This window comes from Myotis davidii, unplaced genomic scaffold (genome assembly GCF_000327345.1).
Source record: "Myotis davidii unplaced genomic scaffold, ASM32734v1 scaffold120, whole genome shotgun sequence".
NCBI classification, from domain to species: Eukaryota; Metazoa; Chordata; class Mammalia; order Chiroptera; family Vespertilionidae; genus Myotis; species Myotis davidii.
In genome coordinates, this window is record NW_006294778.1 from 581,591 (window position 1) to 603,010 (window position 21,420).

The 21,420-nt window shown below is 49.9% G+C and overlaps 1 protein-coding gene across 3 annotated transcripts in view; it reads left to right on the plus strand.

Annotated features, from left to right (window-relative positions):
* The window catches only part of LARGE (like-glycosyltransferase), a 442,315-nt gene that overhangs the window by 195,226 nt on the left and 225,669 nt on the right, over positions 1-21,420 (plus strand). For all 3 annotated transcript variants that reach the window (XM_015567588.1, XM_006769319.2, XM_006769320.2), the window contains exon 3: positions 7,915-8,216. In XM_015567588.1, the coding sequence (XP_015423074.1) occupies positions 7,915-8,216 (302 nt within the window). The remainder of the gene's footprint in view (positions 1-7,914; positions 8,217-21,420) is intronic.

Sequence of the window (21,420 nt, forward strand, 5' to 3'; positions counted from 1 at the left end):
AGGGTCAGGCGAGGAGTGGGAGGTGGGGTGAAGGTCCGTGGCCGGTCTCAAAGCCTGGACTGGAGTGGAGAAAGGATGTCAGAGGGCCCAGGAAATGCCATGCACCTTAAGCCAGTTCTCCTTGGCACCAGACCCCCTGAAACAGCAGAGGTGGGAGGAAGGGGTTTCCTCTGTGTTGATCCTCACGCCCATGCAGCCTGGAGACCTCTGCTCAGATTTGGCACGTGTGGGGTTTCAGGTGCAGGGGCGGATAAGCAGAACGATCGCTGTCGTGGACGGACATGCCCTGTGAAGATCACTCTCTAGGCTTCTAGTCATGTTCTGCGTCCAGCTTTGCTCTACAGCCCCAGGGCTTCCTCCAACAGAGAAGGGCATCACCGTCAGAGTGTGCTATATGGGAGCCCCTCCCTCTTGGGAGAGCAGAGCACCATGGGTCGTGTCCTTTGCGGTCCAGGGAAAGGCCCACATACAGTGTGAGGCATTCATTGTTTCAGGTCTTCTTCTTTTGTAAATATATTTCTATTGATTTCAGAGAGGAAGAGTGAAGGAGGGAGAAATAGAAACATCAATGATGAGAGAGAACCATTGATTGGCTGCCTCCTGCACACACTCCATCCAGGACGTTTTTCAAAATGCTGACACGCCGAGCTCAAAAGGTTCGCCATCACTGCTTTAGTCCATGGGCCGATGCTCTATCCACTGAGCCAAACCGGCCAGGGCTTGGGTCCTTTTTATGAGTCCCTTCCTCCCTTCCATGGGCCAGCATTTCATTCTGATATTCCACCTCTGAAATAAGACAGTCTAGCCAGTAGTTCTCAACCCTTTGGCCCTTTAAATACAGTTCCTCGGGTTGTGACCCAACCATAAAATTATTTTCGTTGCTACTTCATAACTGTAATGTTGTTACTGTTATGAATCGTAATGTAAATATCTGATATGCAGAATAGTCTTAGGCGACCCCTGTGAAAGGGTCGTTCGACCACCAAAGGGGTCGCGACTCACAGGTTGACGACTGCTGGTAGACCAAGCATGTCAAACTTGTGGCCGGCGGGCCATACGAGTTTGACATGCTTGGTCTAGACCAGTGGTCGGCAAACTCATTAGTCAACAGAGCCAAATATCAACAGTACAATGATTAAAATTTCTTTTGAGAGCCAAATTTTTTTTATATATTTTATTGATTTTTTTTTACAGAGAGGAAGGGAGAGGGATAGAGAGTTAGAAACATCGATGAGAGAGAAACATTGATCAGCTGCCTCCTGCACACCACCCACTTCCGGGGATGTGCACGCAACCAAGGTACATGCCCTTGACCAGAATCCAACCCGGGACCCTTTAGTCCACAGGCAACACTCTATCCACTGGGCGAAACTGGTCAGGGCGAGAGCCAAATTTTTTAAACTTAAACTATATAGGTAGGTGCCCAGTGGTTTTCAACCTTCCTAATGCTGTGACCCTTTAATACAGTTCCTCATGTTGTGGTGACTCCCAATTTCATTGTTACAAATTGAACATAATTAAAGCATAGTGATGAATCACAAAAACAATATGTAATTACATATGTGTTTTCCATTGGTCTTAGGCAACCCCTGTGAAAGGGTCGTTTGACACCCCCGCCCCCCGCAAGGGGTCGTGACCCACAGGTTGATAACCGCTGGTCTAGACGCACTTGGAGAGGGTAAAGGAGTGGATTGGATAATACTCCCCATTAGAAAACAGTCACCAAAATCCCTTTTGGTCAATGAATATGGTTACCAGCAATGACAATTTATGGTTTATTGATCCACATATTTAGAATAGAATAGTTTTCAATACCCTCTGTGTGACAAATGTAAAATAAAACCTTGCTAAAGAATCGTCTCAGTTGACTCTCTTGATTTGAATAAGATTTTTAGTTTTAAAAAATCAGACCTTATTAAAATTTTTTACTGCAAAATATGATTCTCCCTAGCACATATGATTTGCCACTTTGGGTCATATTAGTGGGATTTTATAAGGGCTATAAATATTTTATACAAAATAACACAGTTATTGCTAACATTTAAAAAATTGATCAGTGGAAACATACTTACAAAATCTTCCATCTTAAGTGCTGCCAGAGAGATAATTAAGGAGAAATTCTGGAATATTTCTGTCTGATTCTGCTAACAAGGGCCATGTTGAGGGCCCGGGTGAGCATGCCCAGTTCATGCTTTGCAAAGGATAAAATCTTCGTTCTTGTTTCGCTTTTCGTTTTGATGACTCTATCAATGAAGGATATTGGGTCCAACCGTTGCATGTGTATAGAATACGGTGCAAGATGCTGTGCCAGGGAAATGCTGCCTTCTCAAGCTCAACCAGCGGAGACCAACATGAGAGCTGGTGGCCATGCAAAAAGTGATGGTAGTTAAGGAGCTAAAGGGGCAGAGGGTGGTCAAACATGATTGGAATGTGAATTGAGTGTGCTCTCACACACTGGTTGATTCTCCAGATTTGGAGGGAATATGTACTCACATTTTTTGGGATGCACTGTGTTGTTACGCATCCATTATGTTTACTAAACGGCCTAGTGATCTAAGATAAGAATTCGGCTTCACCGTCCAGTTGTTCAATTATATTAAAAAAAAAAAAAAGAGCGCTGCCTGGCCAGTGTGGCTCAGTGATTGAGCTTCGACCCATGACCCAGGAGGTTGTGGTTCAATTCCTGGGCAGGGCACATGCCCAGGATGTAGGCTCGATCCCCAGTGTGGGTCATGCAGGAGGCAGCCGATCAGTGATTTTCTCTCATCATTGATGTTTCTATCTCGCTCTCCCTCTCCCTTCCTCTCTCTGAAATCAATAAAAACATCTTGAAAATATAAAGCACTATATACATTATCTTCTGCTGAGTTTGGTGATGATTTGAATGCTGCTAACCAAAGTCCTACTGCCCATGCTTAGACTTCTTGGATATCCAACAGGAATAGGATTGGTGGCTTTAGAAGCAGAAAGACTCAGTTACTGTCTTGTGAGAACAGTAGTTCAAAGACTGACTGTTTCCAACTTTCAGAACTTAGGATATTTGGCAAAAAAAGAAAAATAATAATTTGAAGCTTTGAAATCATTGAATCTCAAGTTTCAAGGAGCAAAACACTGACATCATTGCTCATCAGGGTACATTTCAGCACTTATAGCCAAAACCCAGCTAGAGACACAGCACACTGGCACTAAGAATGTCTTCATCTGCTTGACTTACTGAAGCTCTTTAAGACAAGGCTCTGGAAAACAATTTCATGGAGGAAAAAGTCAAATCGCATTTCGCCTGTTAGGAGGAAACAAACCACGGAGTCCTCCCCGGCCTTACGATTGCAGGTTCTCTCTCGGAGCTGGTGAGGAACCAACCCTCTTCTCACTGTTGTTCTGTCTTTGCCAGAAGATCTCCGAGGCCTTTGCTGGAATGCTGGGTTGCTTCGGATGCCAAAGACAACTTCCAGAAAATCCCGTTGGAGGCTTTTGGGAGGAAGCATTCCCTGTTTTCCCCCACAGTGAGCAGCTCTTCTGTGGCATCCCTGTCGCTTCCTCCCAGCAAGGCTGGCTCCAACTTCTGGGACGTAGGACAATGGATCCGCCTGGACCCTGGGCACAGCACGGGGAGTGCCTTTCCAACACGACTTCCACTCTTGGAGGCCTGGCGCTTATTATTCCGTGTGTCTTCATTGGTGATGAATGTACAGAGTTGGAGAGCAAAGTTTGGTTCAAGCCATTTGGGGTCTAAGAAGGGTCCATAGAAATGGGCACAGGATGTTGAGAGCATTTCCCCTCCAGTATCGCTGGAATTGTAGTTGCCAGGGATTTGCAAAATTACCCTTTATTTGTGGCTAATTATTGAAGAACTAGAGGACCAGTGCACCGTGGGGTCCCTCGGCTTGGCCTGTGGGGATTGGGCCAAAACCGGCTCTCCAATGGCCCCCAAAGGGTCCCGGATTGGGAGAGGGCGGTTCTTGGGTGATGCACCCTGGAATCAGGCTCCCTCCTCTCTGGTTTTGGGTGCATCACCTGAGAACCACAGCTGCCAAGTCACTGCAGCTCCGCAGCTCCTGCGTTGAGCATCTGCCCCTGGTGGTCATTGCGTGTCAGAGCTACCGGCCAGCTAGTTGCTTAGGCTTTTATATATACTAGAGGCCCGTTGCAGGAAGATTCCTGCAAGAATAGGACTTCCTTGGGCCCATTCCTGCAAGAATAGGGCTTCCTGAGGCCGGAGCAAAGCAGCGAAGGGATGTTGATATTCGCTCCCTTCTCCGCTGCCTCACTCCCTCCTGTCTCTGCTGCCATGGCTCCGCTCCCATGTCTGCTGCCTCGCTCCCTTCTGTAGCACTTGGCTTCCTTCTACCCTGTCTTCAGTCTTCCCTCTGCACCTGCATATGCAAATTAGCTGCCATCTTTGTTGGATTAATTTGTGTACTCATCCTGATTGGCTTGTGGGTGTAGTGGAGTGACACCAATTTGCATGTTTCTCTTTTATTAGTGTAGATATTCGGAGCCCAGTATACAAATTCATGCACCTTGAAAGGAACTGTGGGCCGCGAGGCTGTGGTAGGCACAGGGCGGCCCATCCTCTGCACCCCCAGCCAGCCCTCCCGCCACAGCCCCCAGTCCTCTGTCTGCTGGCAGCCCAGCTCCCACTGCCACCACTCTCACACGCTGATGGCCTTGCCCCCGCTGATGGCGTGGAGTGATTGGGGCCCATGCCAGCAGTGGGTGCAAGCAGGGCCAGTGCCATCAGTGGGTGCAAGTGGTGGCTGTCTCCCTGATCGCCTCTCAGAAGCAAGAGGGGGTGGAGAAGCCATCAGGGACTGTTGGGGCCAGGGGCTGCTGCCTGCTCGTACCTGCTGATGGCGCCGAGTGATTGGGGGACCAGTGCCGGGCACCAGGTACGAACAGGGCCGGCGCTGGCAGTGGGTGCAAGCTCTTGGGCAGGACCGCGGTGCTCATGGGAACAAAGAATTTTCAGTAACCACCAGAGGCTCGCCCCAGGTCAACACACATCATAGCGACCGGTTGTTGGTTTGTTCCATTGTTCGGTCTGTTTGCATATTAGCCTTTTATTATATAGGATAGATAATCCAAGAATTGAAATGTACTTCCCATAAACATGTCAAATGGGCTTTCTGGAAAAGAGCAGGGGAGGCAATGAGGCTTCGTGGGAAACCTGCCTGAGCTTCCCTGTCGCCCTGGGTGAACTCAGACCCACCTCAGGCTGAAGGCAGGACGGTGTCAGAGGAAACCCTGGTTTGCTGGCTGTTCCTCCCATAGACCACTCAGAACAGCACGGTGTTCAGAAAATTTACCACCTTTATCATTATCAGCTCACCTTACCTGTGATACCACGACCTGCACTGGGAAGGAGTTGGAGAAAATACTTTATACCAAGCGACTCCCTGGGACAGGGCTTGGTGCTTACATTTTGGGATCTTACTTAAGCCTTCCGTCCTCCTTGTAAGGTTAGCATTTCTGCTCCCATTTCACAGAAGGGAACACTGACACGGGCATTTAAGTAACCCCTGCAAAGAACCCACTCAGAGTTCCCATTTGTCGTGCATTTTGTGGGCTCCCAGAGATTCTTGGGTTCCTGCCCAAAATGTTCCCCAAGACCTTGTGCCCGAGGGTTCCTGTACCTCTCACTCACCTCGAATCTAATCACGCTGCACCACTGTGGGAACACGGCTTCGCTTTTAGGGTCTCAGTGTCCTCATCCGTAATGAGGTCACCAATTGCCACCTTCCTGGGCCGTGATGACTTAAGACATCCTCAGCGTGAACTGCCCAGCTGGGCGCAGACACACAGCCGGCGCCACACAACGCGCCACACTGCCCACTGCCAGGCTCGATGCCCCTCTCCCACCCCTGCCCCAAGGGTGGATGTCGACTGAGAAAACACAATTGCTGTTAGCTGCTTATTCTTTTTCATTCTCGGCGGAACTGATTTGATTTGACCAAACAGGGAGACTGGTTTCAAAAGCCTGGGTCACAGCTCATAATTGGCCAGCTCAGCGACCGTGTAACCCTCGTTGACCTGTGGCTCCACGTCCCCACACACTCGCCCTGGCCTTTGATTGTGGTCCCGGGCAGTGTCATTCCGCGAGTCCTATTTGCTGCCTGGATGGGAGAGGAGCGGGTGCCCAGGAGTTTAACCCCGAGGTGATTAAGAGGGAAAATGGGAGCCGTGTTCGTGAAGGCCCAAGGTACATCAAAAGGCCCTGGGCACAGGCGATGCCGAAGGCAGCACGGGGAACTGCAGGGTGTGCTTCGCCTCTTCCTTTGATCCTCAAGTTTTCTGAGTCACACTGACTTCCTGGGACAGTTTGGAAGCTCAGTGGGGCGTGGACAGGGAGAAGAAAAACTTGAAGGATGAAAAAGGAGGAGTGTTTTTCTGGCAGGCGGCTGAGGGAGGGTAATTGCTGGAGACGTGGTGGTTGCTGGGGAGTCTCTGAGGCAGCCGTGGTGGAGCTGGTCCAGGATTTCAGGGGGCGTGGGCACAGAGGAGCGACACCGTTCCCTGTGCCTTGTGTTGCTGGGGCTTCTGGGTGGTAGGCATGCACTGAGCCTACTGTGTGCAGGGTGTTTTGCTAAGTATCCTTGGGAGATGGGGTTTTACATTAATAATGTGTTTTTTTAATGTTTTTTATTGTCTTTTGTTTGTTTGTTTTTGTAGAGATAGAGGTAGGGAGAGGAGGGAGATAGAAACATCAACATCCATGAGAGAGAATCAGTGATTGGCTGCCTCCTGCAAGCCCCCTATTGGGGTTCAAGCCCCCACAACCTGAGCATGGGCCCTGACTGGGAATCAAACTGGTGACCTCTTGGTTCATGGGTCAATGCTCAACCACAGAGCCATACCGGCCGGGCGTAATGTTACTTTTAATTCATGGCTCTCTAGCCTATTATGAAACTGCACTTAAAGTGGAGAGCGTACAGGCTCGGGCATCAGGAAGACCTGGTTACGCATTCTGACATCACTGCGCCCGGGTTGTGTGGCTTTGAAAGCCTTACTTATCGTCTCTGGGTATGATTGTTAAATGGAGTGTTGCTGGCACTCCATGGAATGGTAACTGCTTTTCTGGGAAAACTTTGAGATTGATTACAGTCCTACTTTCTGCTTCCTTGCTGACCTTAATTATTTTACGCTTGGCACGGACTCATGCATCCACCCTTCCAGCATTTATTGGATATTATGGTAATGTTACCACAAAGATAAATAGTATAGTAAGGCCCAGTCTTTGTCCTTACTGAATTCCTAATCTTCACAGAAAATATTTGATGAAATAATTGACCAAATACAATATAACAGGTATATTTTTATAGTTCTTATGTACAAAATACTTTTGGGACATGTTGAAGGATATTTTGCCTGCAGTTTGAAAGTTTCCCCTGGGAAGTGATGCTTCTGAAACAGGGTTTTGAAGGATGAATAGGAGTTTACCCAGGAAGAGCTAAATAAACTTAATCATTATTAATATTTCTTCTCTCCCCCCCTTCCTTTTTTTGCCCACTTCCACGTCCTTCTACTCCTCACCTCCCTTTTTTTCCCCATTCTCCTCCTTCTTCACTCTTCCTCCTCCTTCATAGTCATGCTTTATTGATGACAACAGTGTCGAGCTAGTAACGTGTCAAGTCAGGAAAAGAAGACAGTGCATTTAATTAGGAAAAATTATATTATGATTGTCTTCTTGAAACAGCATGTTAGTTTTTATCACCGTAATAAGTCATTCTGTTCTCAACTTTGTTCCCAGCTCCGTCTGGATGCATTTATTTGTAACCCACTTTCCATCTGTTTTCTCTTGTAAATGGGGTTGTGAGCAGAACTTCGCGATGTAGTAATGCATGTCTGGGGTACGTGGAGGGGCTGGGGTGTGATTCACTCTGGGTTAACTCTTCCCTGGTCTTTCTGCACCCACAGATGGGAAGCCCGTGTCGCTGTCTCCGCTGGAGTCCCAGCCCCACAGTCCCCGGTACTCGGCCCTTGGCCAGCGGGAGCGCGAGAGCCTGGAGGTGCGGGTGCGTGAGGTGGAGGAAGAGAACCGAGCCCTCCGCAGGCAGCTCAGCCTGGCCCAGGGCAGGGCCCCAGCCCATCGCCGTGGCAACCACTCCAAGACCTACTCCATGGAAGAGGGTACTGGGGACAGCGAGAACCTTCGAGCTGGCATCGTGGCGGGCAACAGCTCCGAGTGTGGGCAGCAGCCAGTCGTGGAGAAGTGTGAGGTAAAGAGCACCTAGAATCATCCGAGACCCAACTGCCCCCACCCCTTGCAAATGCTGGCCTAGAAGCACCGCCAGATGCCTGGACAGGGCTGGCGCTCTTGACTCAGGCCTGGGTGTGAATCTGACATGGCCACTAACTCTGCTGTTGGCCTGACAAACGGTTAGCTTCTGAGCCTCAGTTTTGCCACCTGTAAAATGGGGATAAGAAAGCCTACACTACGCCAAAACCGGTTTGGCTCAGTGGATAGAGCGTCGGCCTGCGGACTGAAAGGTCCCAGGTTCGATTCCGGTCAAGGGCATGTACCTTGGTTGCAGGCACATCCCCGGTAGGAGGTGTGCAGGAGGCAGCTGATCAATGTTTCTCTCTCATTGATGTTTCTAACTCTCTATCCCTCTCCCTTCCACTCTAAAAAATCAATAAAAATATATATTTTTTAAAAAAGGCAAACTGATGGAAGCCAGCTCCCCTTTCTTCGCAGTTCATTTGGACTTGCTCAAGGTTTATAAACCTGGTTGTCACCCAGGGGACCCCTGTTACTTAGACCAGGAGTCACCAACCTTTTGGACCTCACGGACCACTGGTTGTTAACCACTGACTGAGACTACAGTGTGAGTGGTGTACCCGGGGTGGTGGCCCTTTTGGGCAGCTCCCTCGGGTCTCATTCTCACTTCAGGAACAGCTTCTACAATTCAGAACCAGAGACTTACTGCTCATCGAAGGCAGTGGTTTGAACTTTCATAGCTTCATATCACTTTGCCCTTTTTAGGGTATGCTTTATTTCTTAGTAACTCTCTAGACATTTGGAAAACTTACCCTCTTCCTATCACCCTCACCCTCCTCATTCATACAACCATGCTTACTGTGTACTGAATACACACACACACGCTTTCTCTCTAGTTCACTCATTTCCGGCTGCTTCTAGTTCCCAATGGACAGGAATTAGAGCTTCCCTGTTAAGAGCAAGAGCTTTGGAGACACACAGAAGCCCGAGTTCATATCCCAGCTCTGCTGGTTTCTGCTGAGAGTACTTGAGCAAGTGACCTAACCTCTCGGAACTTCAGATGTCTCCCCACTAACTCTGAAAAGTAATACCTGCCTGTACTACATATAAGTAGAGAAATTTCTATGAAAGAGCAAAATGACAAAGTAGTGGCAAACCAAATTTAAGTCATATTTTTAATTTAAATTCTTTAATGTTTAAAGTTCTGCATACGTTTCCAGACGCAGAGTCATTGTTCCTTGGGAGTAGGTCCCAAAAATCTGAGTATTAAAAGAATCTACTCCGATGATTCTGAGATAGTGGACACTGTTTGGAAGTCACTGCTTGAAGGCACACATGCATGATGTGATTCTCTGTATCCCTGGGCTCTTTGAAAGGTGATGTAGGAATCTAGGAATTGAACCTTGAGGTTGCTGATTGTTACTATAACTTATTTTTTAGGTTTTTTTTTTAAATATATTTTATTGATTTTTTACAGAGAGGAAGGGAGAGAGAGAGAGTTAGAAACATCAATGAGAGAGAAACATCGATCAGCTGCCTCCTGCACAACTCCCACTGGGGATGTGCCCGCAACCCAGGTACATGCCCCTGACCGGAATCGAACCTGGGACCCTTCAGTCCGCAGGCTGACGCTCCATCCACTGAGCCAAACCGGTTTCGGCTATTTTTTAGTTTTTTGACTTGCACCTGAGAATCAGATTATATTTGTTTTCCTCTTTCTTTGTGTTAATCAGTAATATTACTTCTTACACACTTAAAAAGTGATTTTTGGTAAATTTATCTGTGATGAGCCCCCCCTGGTCCTGTTCAGATCTTCCATAGATGAATTTGAAAGTCTTGATCTCCTGGCATCTTATTCCAAAGTAATCTCTTCTGGGTACACATTTACCTTGAGATGCTGGCTTCATACCCATCAGCAGTATACGTCCTCTGTCTCCATGGCTTGGTGTCTATAAATTTTAGTGAAAAAGCCATAGAGGCAAACAAGAATGTCAGTCAATGGAGTCAAAATAGAAGCCTCCCTTCATCTAACCCGTGGTGGTGACAAGTGCTGAAGCTAGTCTTTTTTTTTTTTTTAATATATTTTTATTGATTTCAGAGAGGAAAGGAGAGGGAGAGAGAGAGATAGAAACATCAATGATGAGAGAGAATCATTGATTGGCTGCCTCCTGCACTCCCTCTACTGGGAATTGAGCCCACAACCCAGACATGTGCCCTTGGCCAGAATCGAACCCGGGACCCTTCACTCCACAGGCCGACGCTCTATCCACTGAGCCAAACCGGCTAGGGCTGAAGCTAGTCTTGACACGCTGTCAGATGCAGGCCCCTGTAACCAGGGATGCCACCCTCATCTCCTGTTGGTCTGAAACTTCTTTAGAGAATGACAAGTGTTTCTGAAAACTCCTCTGTAATGATGCCCAGGCTGTCAGCTGAGATTATCTGATGATAGAAACAGGGGCCCTCACCAGCCCTGTGACGCTCATCATTTCCTAATCCTGTGGGTCGCAGCTCGCTGCCCGTATGATCCCTGCATTTCTGCTGTCAGGGCAGGGCTGCCCCCGTGAGGGGCTGGTCTTCGTGCCTTGAGACTTGGAGCAGAATGATTCTCTTTGATCTTCCCTTGTGCCTATGTGTGTATAGATATGTATATTTTTCTTGCATTTCTGGTCTCCTTTGGGCATCAGCTGTGGAGCAGCAGAACAATCACTGGACCTAGAGTCGGAGTTCCTGACCAGGAATCTTTGCTTTGCCACTCACTAGTCATGTGACTTCGAACAATCCGGGTGCTCCGTAGATTCTGCTTCATCACTACAAAATGAGAATATGTTTTCCAAGTGCAGTTGTGAGGACGAAATGAGGTAGCGGGTGGGAAGCTAACTCCTTATGAGTGTCATATATACTTATGGCAGATATTGATATTCCAGTTTCCTAGCAAATCCCCTAAAATGTAGTGGCTTCAGACACCTGTGTTTTATTACCTCTTATAGTTTGTGTGGGTCTAGGGCTTGGGAATTTTGCTTAGCTGAGAGGCTCTTGTTGGGGGCCCTTATATTAATGTCCTTATTTTGTGGCTGGAGCTGGAATAGTGCAGGCCTGGAGCAGTGGGGGCCGGCTGGCCTGGCATCGCTGCTTTTTCCTGTTGGAGACTCTGGCCTCACCCTGTGGTCTTTCTGCAGGGGCTAGTTGGGCTTCCTCACAACATGGCAGCTACAGGGCAGTCGGCTGCTTTCCTGGCGGCTGAAGTACAAGTACTCCAGCGAGGAAGCCAGAGCGAGGCACTTTGTGACCTGGCTCAGAAGTCACATAGTGTCTGCTCCGCTGGTAATGTTGAAACATGCACAAAAGCCCACCCAGTTTCCAGGGGGTAGAAACACACACCCCATCTCTCAGTGGGAGGGATGTCTAAACATATGTGGATATACTTTCAGCAGAAACAATTGACGTGGTCATTATGGAAGGTCAGGCGAACGGTATTGTCTGATGTCAGACCACCTTTAAGGAGGGATCTCTCTTTCCTGTTCTCTGTGCTTTGAACTTTATTTCTTGGTAGCAGTGTACTAGTAATACACACTAACGTCTACCAGACAGTGCTAAATGTTACCAGACACGACACTTGCATAACATCTCTCATTTCGTCCCCACAACATACTTCCTAACTTTTAAAGATTAGAAAGCTAAAGGTGAAATAATTAATTCAAGTCACACTGCCAGGAAGAGGTGGAGCTGGCATTATATCTAAGCTGTGTGCTTCCAGAATCCGTGCTGTGAACCACAGTATTAAATGCTCTGTGCCTGATCGCTCCTGGGGCCCACCCTTACCTCAGCCTCAGGGCCCCGGTTCTTGTTCTGGCAGGTGCCTCGTCTCAGAAGGCTTCCTTCCGGGTGACCAGTTAATGATATGGGGGTCCGCTTTCACACTGGGGGTCGTAGCTACCTCACGAGGGTTCTCATTTCTCAGTGGGTCTAAGCAAGGATGTGTTTGTTCCTTTGAAAGAAGTTGGGTGGTTTTAAATTGCCTTCCAGATTGTGGCTGCATTTGTTAGCTACCATTTGGCTTTAGGCATTAGGCTTATAACAGTTGTCACCTCTCACCTGTGTTTACTGGGTCCCTAACCAGCCCACAGTATTTTGAGCTGTTTGATCTATTTCCTATTTTTACTCGGTCTTCCAGGATTTTTGTATAATACTAGAGGCCCGGTACATGAAATTCGTGCACGGGGTGTGTGTGGGGGGGTGGGGATCCCCTCAACCCAGCCTGCACTCTCATCAATCTGGGACTCCTCGGGGGATGTCCAACTGCCGGTTTATGCCCCATCCCAGGGAGTGGGACGGTCTCGGACCTAAACTGGAAGTTAGACATCCCTCTCACAATCCGAGACCGCTGACTCCAGCCTGCTGTTTGGTCGTTACTGTGAGGGCGTCCTGACCAATTTACATATTACCCTTTTATTAGTATAGATCCCAGCAGTGGAGGGATGTGTGCCTCTAATCTTCCCGTGTACCATGTGACTATTGGAAGACACTGGCATAGCCCGTGGACTCGCATTTTATTCGCTTCATGCGTCACCTCTGGGGCTCCTCGAGGATGTAGATCCACTAAAATATCTTCCCTAAATGTCAGCCCTGGCATTAGGGACTGTTGTAGATGGAGGAGCCTCGTAAGATTTCTTAGGCAGCAATTTTCAGGGAGTCCTGGCTCCTGTCACCTCTGAGGTACCTTCCCTGAGTCTAATAGTTACTTATTGCTTCATAGCATGTTATCTCCAACACCTAACGGCTTAAACAATAAGCGTCTATTATCTCGTGCAGCTTCTGAAAATGAGCAATCTGGGAGCAGTGTACAGGGTTGGGACTTGAGATCTCACAGGAGGTGGCAGTGAAGACACCCGCTGGGGCTGCGGTCACCTGTGGGCTTGCTTGGGGCTGGAGGCTGCACCTCCAGGATGGCACACGGGCCTGGCTGGGGCCACAGTTCCGTGGGGCTCCTCGAGAGTCCTCCACTGAACTGCCTGAGTGTTCTCTCAACACGGCAGCTAGTTTTCCCGGTAAGCGATTCCGCAGAGCAAGGCAGGAGCCACAGTCTCTTTGCTGACCTGGCCTTGGGCGGTATGTACCTCTGCTCCTGCCCAGTTCTGCGGGCCCCACCCGTCAGCCCTGAGAGTGCAGGAGAGTTCCCACAGGCCGTGGGTACCAGCTGGCCAGGAGCCGTGAGGACAGCCTGGGAGGCTGGCTGGCACACCATGGCCGTGGCAAGGGCCCGTCTCCAGCAGCCTCCTGTCTGAGCCTCCTGAACAGGCCTGCCTTGATCTGCTCCAGATAGTGCGTTCTCTTAGAAAATTAATTTTTGAGATGTACCGCCAACAAAAACAAAGAAGCCGAAACAGAAGTGAAGAACAAGAGGAGTTCTGTCCTCATTTTCCCTAGTTGTCACCATGGCCCTGATGATGAGAGATTTGGTGGCTCATCTCTTCCTTCCGTGCCTCCTGCCCCCTCATATGTGAAGCCGGTAAAGGCAGTACCCGCATTGGACAGAGCAGAGGGAACTGGGAAAATTTTAATGCCCTCCTTTCAACAGTGTGGAAGAGACCATCCCAGTTCTTCCTTGAAGGGGGTGGGAGTGAGGGCAGAAGAGAGAAACTGAGGCCTGACTTTTGAGAACATTTAAGGCTCCATGCCGTGAATGTAGAGCCTTCTCATACTATAAACTCGTTTATAATAACAATCCTATATAATAAAAGCCTAATATGTCTGGTCTTCCGTTCAGCCAATCAAAGCATAATATGCTAATGATATGCTAAGGCTGCTCAATTGCTCGCTATGATGTGCACTGACCACCAGGAGACAGACACTCTGACCGGTAGATTAGCTTGCTGCTCGGGATCTGGCCAATCGGGACTGAGTGAAACGGGCTGGACATGCCCCAAGCCCTCCCGCGTCCCTCCCAGCCCTGATCATGCACTGGTGGGGTCCCTTGGCCTGGCCTGCCCTCTCTCGCAATTGGGATGAGAGACTCCGCCCACCCCCAGGGCACAAATTTTGTGCACTGAGCCTCTAGTTCAGTGGTTCTCAACCTTCCTAATGCCGTGACCCTTTAATACAGCTCCTCATGTTGTGGTGACCCCCAATTTCATTGTTACAAATTGAACATAATTAAAGCATAGTGATTAATCACAAAAACAATATGTAATTATATATGTGTTCCCCGATGGTCTTAGGCGACCCCTGTGAAAGGGTCGTTCGACCTCCAAAGGGGTCGCGACCCACAGGTTGAGAACTGCTGCTCTAGAGGCTCACCATGTAGATAAGTAGGGGCGAGTCCTTTATTTAGGGGGTGGTCCAGCGTTAGAACAGGGAGGGATGAGGTCCACGGGAGGCAGGTGTTGGAGGTCTGTGATGCTACACTGAGGAGAGCACATTGGATTTGAGGTCAGAAGTCTGGGGTTGACCCAAAGGGGTCGCTACCCACAGGTTGAGAACCGCTGCTCTAGTTAATAATAATAATGGCAGCTGATGCATATCTACTACTTACAGGGTGCCTGGCTCTAAGCCCTCTACATGAATCATATCTCTCTGCCCAATAGCCCTGGACATTGCCATATTATTACCCCTTGTTTATAGGTGAGGAAGCTGAGCTTCCACCAGGTGGTATTACATCTTCCAAAGACGGGGAGGAGTTTGACAGGTGAGGCGACGCACCAGGGCATCCTCACGTGAGGGCACATTCCAGAAGTAAGGAGGCTCAGCTGGTCCTCCAGCTGGCTCAGAGCAGGAGTGCCATGGGAGGTGGGGCGGGCTGTGGGTGGTAATGATCCCAACCACGTCTGCTTCCATGCGCTGTGGGTTATGGGTTAGACACTGCACTTTACATGTTAGCTCATGGAAGCATTTTCACCTCCCTGATTTCATCAATGGGAAGGTTTAGGCTTGTCAAGGCCACATAGCTAAAAAGTACAGGTCCACATTGGGAATCTTTTTTGGTTTTTGATTGTGGAAGAATGAAACAGTGAAACCACATAACATGAAGTGCACCCTCTTAATCATTGTTAAGTGCACAGCTCAAGCCGTGCCGATTGTGTGCATGTTGTTGTAGGACAGACCTTCAGAACTTTTTCATCTTGCAAAGCAGAAAGTCTGCACCCATTAAACAACTCTTTCCTTCTCCCTAGTCCCTGGAAACCACCATCTGCTGTCTGTAAATTCGTGAACTTTAGGTACCTCATATAAGTGGGATGGATCACTCAGCATTTGTCCTTTTATGGCTGGCTTATTTTACTTCGTATAATGTCCTCAATGTTCATACATGCTCTAGCATGTGACAGGATTTTCTTCCTTTTTTAAGGAAGAATATTACTCCAGTGTGTGTGTGTATACACCACATTTTGTTTATTTCTTCATCTGACAATGGACACTTGGTTTGCTTTCAACTCTTAGCCATCCTGGATAGTGCTGCTATGAACCTGGGTGTGCACATATCTATTTGAGTTCCTGCTTTCAGTTCTTTTGTATGTATTTTTATTGATTCCAGAGAGGAAGGGAGAGGGAGAAAGAGAGAGAAACATCAATGATGAGAGAGAATCATTGATCAGCTGCCTTCTGTTTGCCCCACACTGGAGGTCGAGCCTGCAACCTGGGCACATGCCCTGACCGGGAATTGAACTATAGCCTCTTGATTCATAGGTTAATGCTCAACCACTGAGCCACACTGGCTGGACTGCTTTCAGTTCTTTTGGAGACATCTCTCTCTCTCTCCAGATGCGGGATTTCTTGATTATATGGTAATTCTATTTTTAATTTTTCTGGGAAATACCATACCCTTTTCCATTGCGGCTGCACCATTTTATACTCTCAGCTGCAGTGTCAGTTCTTTTGGAGACATATCTCTCTCTTTCTCTCCAGATGAGGGATTTCTTGATTATATGGTAATCCTATTTTTAATTTTTCTGGGAACCACCATACCCTTTTCCATCGCGGCTGCACCATTTTATACTCTCAGCTGCAGTGCACAGGGATCCAATTTCTCCACATCCTCGCCACAGGCTGTAAATCTTAATCTATGCTAGCTTCTTTCACTGCAGAAGCAGACTACAAACCAATCACAGAGGATTTTGAAAGAATATGTTACCTGGCCCTGTCTCCCCTCCTCCACTGCCTCCCTGACCCACCCACCTCCTGCTTGCCGTGCTGTGAGGCACCCGAGATGGAGTTTCCAGTGTGGACTGTCCATGGAGGCGTGTCCATGGGGCCGGCCCCGAGGATGCTGTGAGATTTATAGGATGTGGTCACCCCAGGAAGGGGCTGACCTCCTGGCAATTCCTGGAGGTGTGGCAGCTCGCAGCCGCGTGGGGACAGCTCTCTGAGCAAACCGCGCAGCACATACCTATTGAAGGGGCATTTGGGCAGCGCCCACCACACCTGGCTTATTGCAGTAGCTTCTAGACTGTTCTCTCTGCTTCCTCGCTTGCTCCCCTGCCCCCACCCATGCACACACACACACACACACACACACACACACACAGAAAACCTGTTCTCCACTGGCATCTTGAGAGAGCCTTTGGAAAGAGAAGTCAGGCCAGGCCTTTTCTCAGCTCTGAGCCCTCCCGTGGCTTCTCTCCTCACACACTGGGAAAGGCAAGTTCTTACAAATGACAGTGAGCACAAAGGGTCAGCCATGTGCCCCCTCTGGTGTCAGCTCACCGTCCTCACTGCCTCTCTCCCAGGCAGCCCGGCTCCCCCGTGGTCCTGACGCACGCTGGCTCCCTTGCTCTGTCCGCTGCCTGGAGCGTGCAGCCTGGATACCAACAGGCTCATTTCCTCATTTACTTTACATGTTTGTTCCAGTGTCCCCTTAAAGTGATAGCTGCCCAGGCAACCCCACTTTAACATCAGGCCCTCCTTGCCACCCACACACGTCCTTTATCCCTTGCTTCGTTTTCATCCAGCATTCTATAAATTTTAATTATTTATACAGGGCATCCCAAAAATGTATACATACTCTGAATAATTATTAATTCCAGCGGGTTAACTCTGAAAAGAAAGGAACATCATTGGAGCTATCAGCATTAAAGCGTGCATACGTTTTGGGGGACACCCTGCCTACTTGTCTGTTTTCTGTGTCCCCAGTGAGAATGCCAGCTTCCGTGGTGGTGGCAGGATGGAGTCGTTTGCTCACTGCTGTGCCCTCAGCTCCCACCATTGAGCCTGGCGCACAGTAGGTGCTCAGTCCTCATTTGCAGAACGAGCGAATGTTTGGCGAATGGGTGTCAAATTTTGGGGCCAGGCCAGCCATCCAGAGGCCCCGTAGGTAGGAGCGTAGCATGCAACTACCTCGGTGGATCAGTATTAGGCGGTATTTGGACAACACATTTGCCTGAACATGGTCTGCTCTACCCATTACACTTCTGTTGATCCCAGATCATCTCACCTATCCACGTGCTTTCTCAGAAACGCTTGGGTTTCCACTTCTCCAGGTCATGCTATTCTTCCCGACACAGCAGATCCATCCTAAAGCAGGCAGGAATGTGCAGGATGGAGGAGGCCGGATGGGCATTCACTTCTGGCTCATTTATTGGGCCTTGACTCCGGAAGAGGCACTCAGGGTCACCCCTGGAGGTTTGGCCCATCTTGTCCCCACACTGGGCCCTGTTGCCCCTGCCATTCGCCTGCCCCTTGCCAAGTCCTGGCATAGCTTTGGCTTCCCCTGCAGTTAACAGGTGTCTCCTGATTTCTACGAGGTTGAAATAATTGTGTCTTTTGGGCCCATAATCCAGTATTTTGAGCAAATAAAATTCTGTCAGTAGTTTCCCAAGGGAGGAAAGGTGCCCTGGAAGTTTGTAAGATGATATTAAGTGGCCCATTAGTGATACTTTTTATTTTAATCGTCACGTGTGCTTTACTGAAGCAGGGTAGTGTGGGATTCTGAACTCTACCCATTTGTCACCAACCGGCTGAGCCATGGGACCTCGGACAAGGTACTTAACTGCTCTGGGTCCCTCTTTCTTCACCTTGAATTTTGGAAAACCGTAGATATTAGGAAAACTCGCCTAGAAGTTCTAAAGCCTCCTTTTATAGAGGAGTCACTGAGGATCAGAGAGGTAACTTGCCCAGGGTAACCCAGCTGGCCAGAGGCAGAGCTGGGGCGCCCCCCCGGCTCTCCTGACTTCCAGGGCTTTGTTCTTTGCACTGTGGAAGCTGCATCGCTTTGCCTGTCCCTCACCCTGGAAGGCCTGGGAGTGCCACCCCTACTGGTTTTGTACAAGTGAAGAAGGAAAGGTATTCGGAATGGGTTCTGTGAATGCCCATCATACCCTCTCAACATAACCACAGCTAACGTCTCTTGAGTTTTTACCAGACATTTCTCAGTGCCTTATTTATTTATTTATTTTTTATTGATTTTTAGAGAGAAGGGTAGGAAAAGGGGGAGGGAGGGAGGGAGGGAGGGAGGGAGAGAGAGAGAGAGAGAGAGAGAGAGAAGATAAACATCTATCAGCTGCCTCCTGCACACCCCCTACTGGGGATCTGGTCCACAACTCAGGCATGTGCACTGACCAGGAATCGAATAGGCCACCTTGTAGTGCACTGGACGATGCCCAACCAACTGATCCACACTGGCCAGGGCACCTCAAAGTGCTTTAGACGGAGCAGTGGTTTCCAGAGTGTGGTCCCTGGGCCATCAGCATCACCTGGATGCAGGTAACCCTCAGGCCCCCCGGCCAAGCCCCGAATCGGGAGCTCCGGGGGAGGGCCCAGCTCTCTGTGCTAAGAAGCCTCGCAGGGGTCTGGTGCAGGCTCGAGTTAGAGGGCCACGGCCTCCAGGTCCTCAACAGCTCCTTGAGGGTTAAGCAGTGGGATGTCCCTGAAATACAGGACAAGTAGCAGCAGGGAGATGGAGACCAAGGTCCCCTTCTGCTGCGTGTGCATCCAGTAAGCGTGAGTAAGCAGCTCACCACCCGCGCCTTCTTGCACCCAAGCGTCTGGTCCTCACAGCAACCCAACAGGGCGCCCATTTTTACATGCATTTTACAGATGAGCCGGTGAGGGTCAGGGACGTTACATGCCTGCTTCAAGGTCACACGGCGACGCAGCGTTGAAGATGCAGCTCAAACCCAGGTCCCCTGACTCTCGTTGGTTTCATCACTCCCTCGTCTGGGCCTCTGTCCCCAGCTGTGCTTCTCCGGCTGCCACGTGACAGCAGCTGCCTCCCCACCTGGCCCCTGCCCAGGAGGCTGCAGCTGCGGCCCAGCATCACACTGAGCCTAACTTTTCGCCATTTTTAAATTGGTTTCCCCTCTCACTCCCACTTCTGCTGTTCCCCTGATAGGAGCCGGTTTTCCCTAAATCGTGCCCCCTGGCAGAATGCCCTGCAGGGTGTACCAGGCCTTCTGGGTCACTGCGGATGGTGTTGCTAGGGCAACAGGGCTGGGCAGAGTGTTGATGACTTTTGCCAGGACCACCGTTCGTTTGCCTCCATCCTGTAGTTTGGTCTGAATTTCTTTTGGGACGATGCTTATCTTCCCCACCTGGCTGATATGTGAAAACAGCCCTAGGGGATTTTTTTCTGTCACATTGGAAACGCCAAGAAATGCTCTTGTCCTGCCTGAGTTCTTCCTGCGAGTCCTAACAGTGACAGCGGCTGAGCCCAGCAGCATCGGAGCGAGCCTAGGTCACAGCGACGGCTCTCCTACCTACACATCCAGGCACACGTTCACAGCGTACACGGTGGGCAGCGGGAGCCTCCATGGGCCTCCTTAGAGAGAGCCTTGTGGTCCATGTGTCTGCGGAGTTTGCTAAGCTCCTTAGGCTTTCTCCGTGCAATTACATATCCCCATGTGTGGCACCGGGGTGCGCTCCTGCTTCGTTTCACTTTAGGGGTAAGCACTGTGTCTGTGAAGTTTCAGTCTTCCCCTCCAGCCTCCAGGACAGAGGGGATGTGAGGAAACGGCACCAGAATTGGTCAGGAAACTTGGCTCATTCAAAAGGTGTGGAAGCCAGTTGGCATGGCTCGGTGGTTGAGCATCGACCTATGAACCAGGAGGTCACAGTTCGATTCCCGGTCAGGGCACATAACCGGGTTGCAGGCTTTATATCCCCAGTGTGGGGAGTGCAGGAGGCAGCTGATCAATGATTCTCTCTTCATTGATGTGTCTATCTCTCCCTCCCTCTCCTTTCCACTCTCTGAAATCAATACAAATACATTAAAATAAAAACAAAGGAGTGTAAGGGTGTGATGCAGGGCCAAAGGCCTGGGCAGGCCAGAGGGAAACCGGGGAGGGGTGCCAAGCTCCCTGGAGGGAGTCACTGCAACCCCCTGGGTTGGGGTGGGAGGTGGGGGCCTTGTGAAACCAGCAGGAACTGGAGGTGTAGGAGGGCCCCTGGCAGGAGCGGGAAATCTGACCTGTCCTTGCCGCCCTCATTGACCAAACTTCTCCAGAACCCAGCAGTTACAGGAGCCTGCAATTCGGTCTATAAAGGCCGGGCTCCCCGGAACAGAGGAAGCTGGGGAAGGGTAGAGAGAGGGGGTCTGGAGGGGCAGATAAGAACATCACCCCGCACCTATCCAGGCCTTGTCACCAGTAAAGGCCGGTGTGACATCTCTCGAGTGCAGGGAGGAGGGCTCCTGACCGCCTTCCTCTACTTAAAGAGGGTTTCTTGCGGCAGCTCTTTTGACCACTTGGGCAGTATCATTCTTGGCCGTGAGGGCGGTCCTGTGCGTTGAGGGATGTTGAGCAGCATCCCTGCCCACCCGAAGGAGAGATGAGCAAAAGGACTCCAGACATTGTCAGAAAGCTCCAGGGGCCAGGGAGTGAGTGAAGCGCTGTCGGGGCCCAGAGGCTGACGGGCGGGACGGGCCTCTCCCTGAGCTGGAGGAGCAGGTGTGGTGCGGGATGGTGAGCCTGACTGCAGGATTTCTGAGACAGTGAGGATCCTGACGAAGCTGAGGTCTGGCTTATGGCGCTGAGCGCGGGTGGCCCGGGGGAGGGAAGGCCATTGGGACTGAAGACGCGGTGTTGAATGCTTCACCCCGGCGTGGTGAGGCTTCCCTTGCTGGTGTCGCAGGTGGGGTGTCATTGTTCTCAGAGCCAGAGTGGGAAGGGCCAGGGTCTCAGGACTGTATTCTGCTGTAGCTGACGAGGGTAACGGGAAGCCAGAAGCCCTGCCACGGGAGGGAGGGCTGTGGGTAGTTCTGACCATGCAGAGGCACCTAC